The 12,256-nt window shown below is 41.3% G+C and overlaps 1 protein-coding gene across 2 annotated transcripts in view; it reads left to right on the forward strand.

The window, feature by feature from the left end:
• The window catches only part of MCC (MCC regulator of WNT signaling pathway), a 407,995-nt gene that overhangs the window by 301,998 nt on the left and 93,741 nt on the right, over nt 1-12,256 (forward strand). For both annotated transcript variants that reach the window (XM_036886983.2, XM_036886984.2), the window contains one exon: nt 1,106-1,219. In XM_036886983.2, the coding sequence (XP_036742878.1) occupies nt 1,106-1,219 (114 nt within the window). The remainder of the gene's footprint in view (nt 1-1,105; nt 1,220-12,256) is intronic.

Raw genomic sequence — 12,256 nt, forward strand, 5'->3', positions numbered from 1 at the left:
GCTCACTCCTTACTCTAAATCCCTCTTGGCAGAAGCTACAAAAAACTTATAAAGAGTGAGTATTTGTTGTGATTCTATTCATTCACCCAGAATGTCGAATTCAGCCTGAGCATGGTCTGAACTCCACCTGGAATTGACAGTGAAGAGACATGAGAAGTGGTGACTCAGAAGGCAAAGAAGGGTGAAGGTGTTGCCCTGGAAGCAGAGCTTTGAACAGACCTTAGAGCCCTATCCATTGGCCTGAGAAGCCACAGAAGACATGTGTGTAGTATGTGCATGCAGCTGAAGCTCAATGTTCAGAACTTGAAAGTTGAGCGGGTCGAGATTCTGGAAGTACATGGTAGCCCTTGTTAATCTGTTGAAGAACATTCTTTCTGGCTCCCGTTGACCTGAGAGAGTTGACTGGGGAAAGATATCTGGATGGATTCTTGGTTTGTCTTTTCACAGCATAATTTATTAGCTTTCTGGTTCTGCTCCTGTGAGAGGCCTTTCTAGCACAGAGAGGCATCTGGTCAGTCTAGTCTGGGGACAATGAGGAAGGAGGAGATGGCAAGAAAATAAATGGGCCAACTTTAAAAGGAGACCATGAGCTCTCACATTTTTTTTTTTTAATACTCAGCCCCTTGGCCTGTGTGTACATGTAGCAATAAGGGTGATTGAATTACAGAAAATTGAATTGCCCTATTCAACTTTCATATTTTCCAAAGGTAAAAGTAATCAGTTCTGCCTTTTCCTTGCTTCTCATATTGAGACTCAGGAAAGCCCCACACCAGCTCCTCAGGGCATCCTTACTGAGTTCCCCAGGTAAGACCCTTAGAATGAGGAGCTGTGTTCTCCATCCTGATTCGACCATCCAAAATTAGGTCTCACTGCTCACACATGACAGTTTTCTCCCCTTTGTGTTCAGGGTGACCATATAACCCAGCTTGCCTGTAAGACACCTAATTGAAGTCTGTTGTCCCCTGAGATTAATAGCACCCCAAAGTGTCCTGTTTGAGATGATTCATTTCTTCATATGATCATACTAATTACAGGGAGTGAAGGGAAGGAAATGAGTTCCTGCTGAGGGGTCTAACCTTGTGCTCCTTGCTTTCTGTCACTGCAGCTCCACTTGGCAGCTCTGGCATCACTCAAGGGAGATATAGTGGAGCTTAATAAACGTCTGCAGCAAACAGAGCGGGAACGGGACCTCCTGGAAAAGAAATTGGCCAAGGCACAGGTAACGGATCTGGAAAGTTTTATTTTTTTAACTTTTTAATTGTTTATTTAAAGATAAAACACAGATACAGGAATTCTCACAAACCAAATTACAGGTTAATGAGCAAACATTTTTCAGTCCACTGTCCGGGTCAAGAACTAGAACTTGCCAGTCATTGCAGAAGTCCCAGCCCAGTCCCATTTATTTCCCTTCCACCAAGGTGACCACTGCCATGAGTTGGACTGTCAAGTATTTCCTGGTGGGTTGTTTTTTTTTTTTTACAGTTTATCATTGAAGGGTTTATGTCCCTGGACAGTAGAATTTAGCCTTGTGTTAAATTTAAAAACTATGTGTTGCCTTTGAATCTCTTAATCTACAGGTTTTCCCTCCATTCTTCGCTTTATAACTAGTCTGTTAAAACCTGGCCATTTGACCTATGGAGTGTCCCACTGTCTATGTGTGGCTGATTGCACACATATGGTGCAGTTCAACATGTTCCTCTGTCCCCTGCATTTCCTGCAGAATGGAAGGGGGACTTAGAGGCTCAGGTTCATGCTCAGTCCCTTTGGCCAGACTCTAAAGAGTATTTGTTTTTTTCACTGGGAAACACAGAATATCTGGTTGTCTCTCCTTCTGTGATGTTAGCCACTATTGATACTCATTTAGGACTTACAAAATTTTGGTATTTTAGTCATGCCATTTCTTCCTCACTTGTTAATTGTAATGCTTTTATTTATTTTTATTTTTATTTATTTATTTATTTTTTCCTCGATAATTATTTTTTATTGAAGGGTAGTTGACACACAGTATTACATTAGTTTCAGGTGTACAACACAGTGATTCAACATTTATATACATGATAATCTAGGTACCAGCTATCACCATACCAAGTTGTTACAATATTTTGACTATATTCCTTATGCTATACATTACATCCCAGTCACTTATTTATTTTACAATTGGAAGTGTGTTTATATATATATATATATATATATATATATATATATATATATATATTTGTGAGGGCATCTCTCATATTTATTGATCAAACGGTTGTCAACAACAATAAAATTCTGTATAGGGGGATCAATACTCAATGCACAATCATCAATCCACCCCAAGCCCAATTTTCGTCAGTCTCCAATCTTCTGATGCATAATGAACAAGTTCTTACATGGAGTACAAATTCTTAATTGTAATGCTTTTATAAAGGCATTTCCCATCATCCATGATTTGTTGAAACAATGGTATATGTTTCATAGAGGAAAAGCAGACTAAATCCTTCATTCTTCCCATTTATTTAACATTTTTCAAGATAATGAGTTGATAGCTTATGATCCTCTGTAAGTGTGCAATTATTTTTTAAAACTATTATTATGAATTATGGACTTCAACATATTTGGGTTTCAATCCATTATAATTATTTGCCTTGTAGAAACTCAAATTATACTCTTTGTCCAGTAAGAATCTCTTCAAGTTGGCTTCTGAGTCTTTTGACAGGAGCCTACTAGTTATTCCAGGCTCATTGAATCCATTTCTCATCCCAAACCTGGAGTTTACCACTCTCTGAGTAGCCCAGCTTTCTCTTGGAAGAAAATGATTATTTCAAGACCACAAACTGGATGCTAAGAGGGCTTACTGCTTCTAGGTTGGTCATTGATTTTAGGCCTCTTTATAGACCTACCCAGGGAATTATTTATTTGTCTACATATGTATGTATAAAATAAAATACCATAAGAGTTCATACTAATCACTCCAATTTAAGTCAGACTACAGGGTACTCTTATAAAGATCGCTTCCTCTGTATTTTATACCTCCTTTCTTTCACCCTAAAAATCCTGGTTCTTAAGGTTACAGAGGATGATTGACTGAATTAGAATTTCATAGTTATTTACTTTATCCCATATTATATACAAAAAGTCTCAAGATAATAATGTTAGTACTATCATGACAAATACACTTAGAAGAATTAAAAACAAATTTTTTTTTTTGCATTGTATGCTTCTCATTCCCCAATTTTTGCAATCATCCTATATACACACTGCTTGACCATGTGGCCATTTCATCCTCTACTCTTTCCCTTTTAGTTTTTATATAGTTTTCTACCAGAAACTATATATCTAGTGTTTACCCTTTATGGTAGTCTTTATGGTAGTGTCTCTCTGTTTGTTTATTTACTGAAGCTTATTTTCTGGGAGAGTCCTCAGGGAGGACTCATGGAATAATCTTCACCAAGTTATTCCTTAATGATAGAGTGAGTGTCTGTGCCCTTCATACTTGAAAGGCATTTTTGCTGGATATAAAACCCTTGGCTTATGGTTTCTTTATTTGAAATGTTTCTTTATTCTCTTTTGGCGTAGAGTATTGCTCTCAAAGTCTGATAATATTACAACTTTCTTTCTCTCAGAAGACACATACTCTAGAAGGCCATAGCATCTTTTTTCTTTCTTAAGTCCAGTAATGTTACTAGAGTAACTCTTAATCTTAGTCATTCTGGTTTGATATTTTCACATTTGCTGTGTATTCCTTTGGTTATAGTAATTTTTTTTAATCAGGAAAATTTAAATTAAAAAATTAAAAATAAAATTTCAGGAAAAAATTTTTTAATTATAGTATTTAATATTAGTTTTGCACCCTTTGATTTTCTTCTTCAAGGATGCTTATCTATTTGTATGTTAGATCTTCTTTGTCTTCAAAATCTGTCACTACTCAAATCCTTTCTATCTCTCTCTCTCCCTTTTTTCTTTGTTTTCCCTGTTCTCACCTTCTGTCTCTCTTGGGGCATTTTATGTTGCATTTATTCCCTCTTGTGTGCCTTCTAGTTTAGCTTTATTTTTGAAATGCGTTTTTATTTCTGATTTTTTCCTACTTCATTACCTTCTGAGTTTTTCTAATTCTTAATTATATTCTATTGTGTCTTATGCCATTTCATTTCCTTAAAGTATTTTATCTTGTTTTGAAATAGTAGGCTATTGTTTTGGACTTTCTGTGAGGGTCTGGGAGGTTGGGTGTTGCGTAGTTCTATTTGTGGCATATCTTCATGTTTTATAGGGATGTTATTCTGCTCTTTTTCTTCTTTCTTCTTTCTTATAACTTTGCCTGGAATGTGACCTCAATTCTTTTCTGTTTTTCATTTTTATGTGGCAGGTTTTAAGATGGCTTTTCAAGTTCATAGAGCTGAGACCTCTGTTGCTTTCTTGTAGTCAAGCATATGGCAGCCTGGTTTCTGACACTTCCTGGTCCTGTTCACCCCTCACCTACTTCTGTTTGGATCTGTTTTTTTTCCTTTGTCTCTATTACCCCATTTTGTTCGGTTTTGATCCTACTCCCATCAGTTTCTCCTCCTGGAACGGATTCCTAGGCCAGAAAGTTCATAGGGACTGGCTGCCTTAGCCTCTTCAGATCTTACTGTGGGTTCCTTGCTCACTCACTCTTCACTTGAGGGGAAGTAAACCCTCCTTGGTTTAACTACTATTCTCCAATTGACCCTCCTTCTTTTCTATGTATACTTACTGGTTATTTTGGGGTTTTCCAGTCCTCAGGTCCATCAACCTTGTTGCTTCCTTCTGCTTCTGCCCAGCAGACACTATGTGGGTCTTGTGGATAGTAGGGTTTTCTCCCTATCTGCACGTATTTTGTTGTTCAAGAGGATATGTTGTGTCCAAGCATTTGGTTTTGCTGTGTAAGTGCTCTGTTTTTATGTGGGAATTCAGAGATTAAAAGACGAGGCCGCCACAGTCATCAGTCTAGAATGACCTGTGGAAAGTTTTGAAAACTCATGTCTCATAATCATAGATTGTTCAAATAGGGAGGAAAGACCCTTTGTACTTGAAATCATCTACTTCCACATCTGACAGGCAATCCAGAGCTTGCTCATTCAAGGTCAAATGAATAGCTTAGCACCAGAGCCAAGACAAGGCCACCAGTGTTCTTTTCTCATATAAGATGTTATGCAGACAAAAATTTTAAGTTTTTACTTAGATAAAACAAAATATTTTCTCTCTAATTATAACATTTCTTAAAAATGATAGAAAAAACTGGAAAGACAGCATTCTAATGGTTCTGTAGTGTACTCTGGTGAATTAAAACTTTTTTTTAATGCTTTTTTTCTGAAAAGTGGTTATTTTTGTATTAAAGAAAAATATAAGAAGATGTTAACTGACTGTACTTTCTAATTTACAACCATCCCAAGCCAATCAACTTTAATAGTTCTTACTGCTGAGAGTTTTTTTTTAAAGAAAGAAATTGTGAGTGTTTTTAACTGGAAGCTGGCATGTATCCCAGTCTTGGATTTCAAAATGTGACCAGGAAGGCATTTATTAATATTCAAGCCTATAAAGGCAGGGCAGGTTGTACAAAGGGTGGTTAAGAGGATATTGGAAAACTTTTTTCTCAGCTATGTCTAGGATTGATTCATTCCCCTTTTGACTTACTTATGGTCCAGATAGTCTCATGTAATAGTCCTTGGTGGCTGGTTTTACCCCTGATAGTTACATTGTAGCACGATTAATTGACTTTGTTGTTTGCATTCTTATACTACATAAACTTAAAAATTATTCTTTGTTCCTTTTGCTAGAAATGTCTTCCCAGTTCAGATACTGGGACCCAGGAAAGGGAACATGAAAAAAAGATCAGACTTACCAGTCTGATACTTTTAGAAAGATCAGATTTGTGCAAGGAAAAATAAGAATAATCGAATGACTGTGATATATGCTTTGGTAAGGGAATCATTTTTGAGGCTTTACCAGATTGTGGGAGAGCAAGTTTGTGTGTAAATTTATGATCTGTGGCTTTAGTAAGTTTTATGAGCTCTAATAGAGTTATGACTAAACTAAAATGTGAAATGTACATGGTTCATTGGAAATAACCAAAAGGAGCTGCAACATCTGTTGAATAATTATTAATAGTGACACTGGAACTGGTTGAATAAAAGAAGGTTCATTATACATGCTTGTCAAATCAACCTGTCAGTGGAGTATTCAGAATAGTGGTAGGAAGAGCTGAGTAAAGGAGCCCAATATCAACCTGACGGGGATGGCAACATGCTTCTGTATTAGTTTTCTGTTGCTGTGTAACAAATTGCTGCAAACTTACTGACTTAAAACAACACGTATTTATTATTCACAGTTTGTGTGTATCAGGAGCCCAGGCCCGGCTTAACTGGGTCCTCTGCAAGTTTGTAATCAGGACGTTGGCCAGAACTGAATGCTCATCTGAAGGCTCAACAGAGGAAGAGTCCTCTGCGGACTCAACACACTGTCAGCAGAGTGTGTTTCCTTGTGGTTGGAGAATCTGTGGTAGCTTGCTTCCTTAAAGAGGGAAGGGTTCTAGAATAAGTCTGCTGGCGAGACCCAGTCTTATATATATAATATAATGTAATTATGGGAGGGACATTCTATCACTTTATCCCATGTCAGAAGCCAGTCATAGGTCCCGCCCAGACTCGAGGAGAGGGTATCACACAAGGAGACCCAGGGATCCCAGGGCCACTTAGTGGGTATCCATCACAGCTTCGTGGGGGTTGATTGACAGGACAATACCACTGTTACCTCATACCAACAGTGATAGTCACCACACTTCTCTCGCTGTCGTTTATGCTGGGCAGCATGCCAGGATTTCCACATGCTTTACCTCACTGAGTTCCCAGAATGACCTCTGGTGTCAATACTGTTAATACTCCCATTTTACAAATGAGGAAATTGAGGTTTAGGGAATTTGAACATCTTGCCTGAAATTATGTAGCTACAAAATACCAAGAGTTAGAATCTGAATCTAGGTTTTGTGGGAATCCATAGCTGTACTAATCCTGTATTATCTCTTAAGCTGCCCAGCCTGCCATTAGCATCCAGGCGGATCTTGAAGAGGGTGGGACAGGACACATAAGTTGATTTGATTTAAACATCTCTACCCTCCCAAACAGAACAAGTGCACAGACACGTGCAGACATGTGCACTAACATTAAACACCCTGGTCAGGAAACAGGAAAAGATCTGATTTGATGCTTGCACTGTATTTGCTGTTTATTTAGCACTGACAATTATTTTAAATTACTGCATTTAAATACTGCAGAAGGAGATAAATCAAGCAGGCTATTCGCCCATTTGATACAGTTCCATAGTAACATGGAACACTTCCTATACTGAAGCTCTCTATCTTCAGAATTTTCTACCTCCTGGCTCTTAGAAAAACACATACAGTTTTCATTAAATGTAATAGAGATAGTGTTTTCTTTTGTCATTCTCTTTTTGTATGAGATGCTTTAAGATGTAGTTTGGGTACATTTTCTTTGTCAGGATCCCCCTCCCCTCGTCCCTTTCCTGTTGTTTACGCTCTGTTAAACTGCTTTAGCTGTTTTGCTTGTCAATGGCATTTCCATCTTTGCTGGGCCTCTTTGTTTAGTTGGCTTGGTTCCCCCACCTTCCTCTTGGGAGAACCGAGCCAAGGATTTAGAATGAGGATGGAAATACCATGAATAGTATTACTTGCACCCCATTCAATGTGACCCTGAGAAAGTAGTGCTGCTTCTTAGCAGATTTTAAAAGGGAGCAGCCCTACCCCCTTCACAGGGTGGTTCAGAGGGTTAACCAGTTATGACAGCATTGCAGTTTCCAAGAACAGAGTTCACAATTCCCTTACATTTGACAGCTGAGAATACTGTGATGATTAAAGATCACAGGCCTCTGTGGAGCAAGATAAGACCCAGTGAGGAGCATTAACAAAACCATAAAGCTCCTTAGCATCACCACATTGCACACGGTTTTTCCTACAAGGGCTCAAGTTCTCGGGCCCGTCTGTGTCAAGGCTGACTCGTGGCTGTATCCTGGATTGCACCATAGCGGTGATGAGCCTCCAGGGCTTTTACGCTTGCTGGTGTAATGATGATATTGCTTGTTTTTATTAAACATTTTTGCATGTAGGCAACTTCACCAATTTTTGTAGCTAGACAAATATTTATGCAGATTTTAGATTTGCTGCATCATTGTGACAGGAGAGTTGAACCTAGGGAAGATGCTCAGGGTATGTACTAAGTGCCAAGGGAAATTCAGAAAAGCAAAATTTTCATCATCTCCAATCCCACTCTTCTTTCTTTGCCTTTCAAACTGAAAATATGTTGTTGCAGGAGAAATTCCAATGCCTAGTGATATTGACCTCTAGGAAGTCAGGGCCGACTTGGTGCTGCCACCACAGGCCTCTGGCTGTAGGATCAGTCAGACATTGAGTATTGGCTGAGAGGAGGGAGAGCCCTGGATGCAAAACCCCAGTTGTAAGAAGAGAAGAAAATAGCGGTAGGGTGTTGTTTGTTTGAGATTGTTTTCTTATTTTGTCAGCTGAAAGAGTATGAGGTGCTTCTATACAGTAAGGAGAAGAAAATAATCCCTCACTTTTACCTTTTGCTACAAGAGGCTGCCATTGCTTGTTAAGGAAGTTGTTGCTGAATAACTGTCTGTGGCAGCTACAAATGGCTTGGTGGGAGCTGGAGGGAATTAGAATTCCCTGTTTTATGCCCCTTGTGTCTACTTTTCTATTTCAGTGCTCCCAGGGGTTTGAGGAAAGAACAACTGGGGCTTCCCACCTCTCATTTGGTATTGAATGGAGTAATACTCATGTTTCCTGGCATTCCCCAGAGGTGATTCAGGTGGGACCGCCCTGCTGCCCCTGGAGATCTTTGGGCAAATGGTGAGGGGGAGATCAGTGCATGGGTCAGGGAGCTGGGAGAGAGTGGGAAGGAGACTGGCTAATGAAAGCTTTAACTACTTGATGGTGTAAACAAGAATCAGGGTTTTTCAGAGGGTTCTGCTTGTTACCTGGGTTACAATAAATAAATCGGTCCCTTTCCATTCAATCTGTTTTCATCTGTAAAATGGTTGCATCATTAGGATATGCAGTGGCAACAAATAACCCCAGGTTTTCCGTGGGTTACAATACCAGATTTTGTTCTTCTAGGAGCGCGCTGGGGCTGGCGGAGACTGTGTTGCAGGGTGACATGCCCTGCTGGCTGGTGCATGGCCAGCAGCCATGGCTGGGGAAGGGAAGACCATGCAGGAGCTTTAAAGGGGGTGTATATTCACTCACCTCACTGGCAGAAACAATGTTCACTTCTCGCTTCAAGGGGCGGGGTGGGGGGCAGGTAGTATAACCCCACCATGAGCAGGGATGGAGGTGCCAGGGTCTTGATGAGCAGCCCTGCTGGCCACCACAGGGGTGGTGATGCTTCTGTGAGGTACACCCTGTGTGGTGGTGCTGGGAGGGCCCCACATAGGTAAGAAAATACTGGAGAGAAACGAATGCATTTTGAAAAACAATTCTGTTAATGGATGCTGAAAAAAAGATGCCATTTTTTCATTTTTTAAAAATGCCTATTATGTCCTTAAATTTGCAACTTAAAAATCAAAGAAGTTGTGCAAATGCCGGTAATCATTGAAGTAACTCTCCTTCCTGTCTAGTTGTTGCTGTTGTATTAGCTTCTTGAAAGAGGCTTTACCGGGATACCTGCCATAGCGATTCCTATGCAGAGGGGCAGTACTGAGCTGGACCTAGCCCGTGTCCTTGTAAAGCAGAGCTGCTGAAATCATACAGCCTTGCAGGTTACAAAATGCTCTCACAGGTCTTGCAAACTCAGACTGGTGAGAGGCATGGGCCTGTGATGATGCTGGAGCGTCCTAGAGGCATCCCATCCTGCCTGGGTGGGAGGTGGCCAGGGCGGGAAGGCACCAATCATGCACAGAATGGCTCGGCCTGGGGTGCCACCCATTCATCTCCCACTTTTCCGGCACTGACATGCCATATTCCAGGGCCGGTCTTGTACAGTTTAGTGGGAGCTGCTTAACAAGGGTGTTATGTTGGGCTCTTTTGGGCCCTGCAGGTGACTTCCTCCTGCATGTTGCCCTGTGAAGCTGTTCAGTTTGCCCTGCATCATAGCTTGCAAAAGCTCAAGGGATTTTCACTCAGCTTGGAGATGAGTGCTTCAGCATATCTTCGGCCGTGTACAATGAGTGTGCCCAGAATGGGTGAAGTATGTTTAATAGGGTGCCTCATGGTGATGTTGATTTGTCCACATGAACGATGAGCAATGTCTTTTCAGTCATTCATATTCATCTAGAGGCTGGAAGTTTTGCTAACAATTTTCCAATATTCTCTTCTCACTGGGGGAAAAAATCCCCAGGGTGCATTCTACCATCCCTCCTTCACTTCACCCTCATTTCTGTCCATGTTTCTAATTCTCCAGCAGAGAAATCCACCTGGATGCTGCGACCATAGTTCCCTTCAAAGTAGGTGTCATGGTGACCCTCCCTATGGCACTCAGCACAATATATTAAACATTATGGGAAAGCAAGGCGATTCTATTATTTTGAGGGGACGTGTTAATTATAGAGGCTTTCCACCATTTAAAAAAATATACTTATGAAAATAGATGGAGTGTAAACCAGCTACCTTTGCCTTCAACTAGGGGACTTTTTTTTCTCCAATACATTCTTGTTGCTATTCCCAGAAGAACCCTATGTTCCAAAATATACATTATGAGTCTTTTTTCTCCTTTTAGCTACAAGCACTGTCTGACTGAGTCATCAGGCCTTCTGTTGCCTCTTGTTCATACCCATACCTCCAGGCAGACTCCCCAGTCAGAGGCAGAGGTGAGGATGGCACACCACCAGCCGCCAGGCTCTCAGTACCCGGCCTTCAGCCATCTGCTCTCCCTGCACCCTGGGCAGCCCCACGGGATCCGAACTTTCAGGCGGCTGATAACAGTGAACAGGGAGGCCCGGGGTTGTCTTGATGATCAATTGATTGTGTGCCTTCTCCTTGAGTGAACACTTGCACATCTTCATTTTTAAGTGGATTTTGCAGTTTCTTGTCTGCCTGGGTAGGGTGGTAGTGGCCTGTTGATCCTGTAAATTGGGGAATTAAGGGAGAGAGAAAGAGAGCACCCTAAGTTTGTAAGGGAAAGCATTTCACACTAGCTGGTAGCCCCGGAGAACTGAATATGGAAGCTGGAAAGGAGGGACAAACAAGATGGCAGTGTGGTGGGGGGACGTGGCGCAGGCGAGGCCCTGGTCAGACCAGGCAGTGTGCTTTAAACATTTTATGAACTAGAACAGGTGACCTTCATGAGAATGTCAGCTACATACACACACCCGTACTTACTACACACACACATGCACAATTTGAAGACAGGAATAAAGACTGGTGACTTAAGCTGATAGATCCGCTGTGGGGAGGGAGAAGGAACAGTATTCTGCTTGGGTGTGCTCCAGAGAAATAGGAAATTTTTTCATTTACTGACAAATAGTGTCTTTGAGACACTGTCATTTTGTGGATTTCTCTTGTTCCTTTCAAAGTGTGATGATCATGGATAAAAAGGCATAACTCAAGGGCAGAGTATTTGCAGCCTGTTAGTCTTGGTCAGTGTAGGAAAGCTTCCATGCAGATGTCACTTTCCTCCATCCTCCATCCTTGCCTCTGGTTCCATTTATTTCCTGTGTGTTTGACCTTGAGTGGAGGTTATTCGATGTTTGTCATTAAGAACAGAAGTCTGCGTTTCTGTTTCTCAAAGCATCTCACGAAGGTCTGTCTGTGATACAGCTCCTGCAACTGTGTTGCCTCCAGTCTTGTCTGTGGAGCTCTGAGCAGCCCCCAGGAAGTCACCACGTTACTACCGATCAGACTGTTGCTCATAGGTGTGTGGTCCGTCCTGAGTCATCAGCTTCTCTCCAGGGTACTCCCGTTTCATTACTGAGATGGGCTTAGAGTAGCATTCTGCTTACCTTTGTGGAGGCTTTATGTCCCAGTAGCTTCTGGGTCACCCCGCTGGAACCCCAGCAGATGTCAGGAGGGGAGAAGACACGGGAGGTGGTAGCTGAGAAGTCTTACCCTGGCCTGCCCGCCACCAGCCCTGAGGGTGCAAAGCTGGCAAGTACACACGGCTCCTGGCATCAGGAAGACCTTGCTGAAAATGAAATTAAAATTCCTCTGCTGGATGGGAAATTAATTAGGGCTGAATGAAGTATACAGAGACAGAAGCTAGACTCCTTGTTCCATCACTGATGAATGTTTTATTAT

This window comes from Manis pentadactyla, chromosome 2 (genome assembly GCF_030020395.1).
Source record: "Manis pentadactyla isolate mManPen7 chromosome 2, mManPen7.hap1, whole genome shotgun sequence".
NCBI lineage: Eukaryota > Metazoa > Chordata > Mammalia > Pholidota > Manidae > Manis > Manis pentadactyla.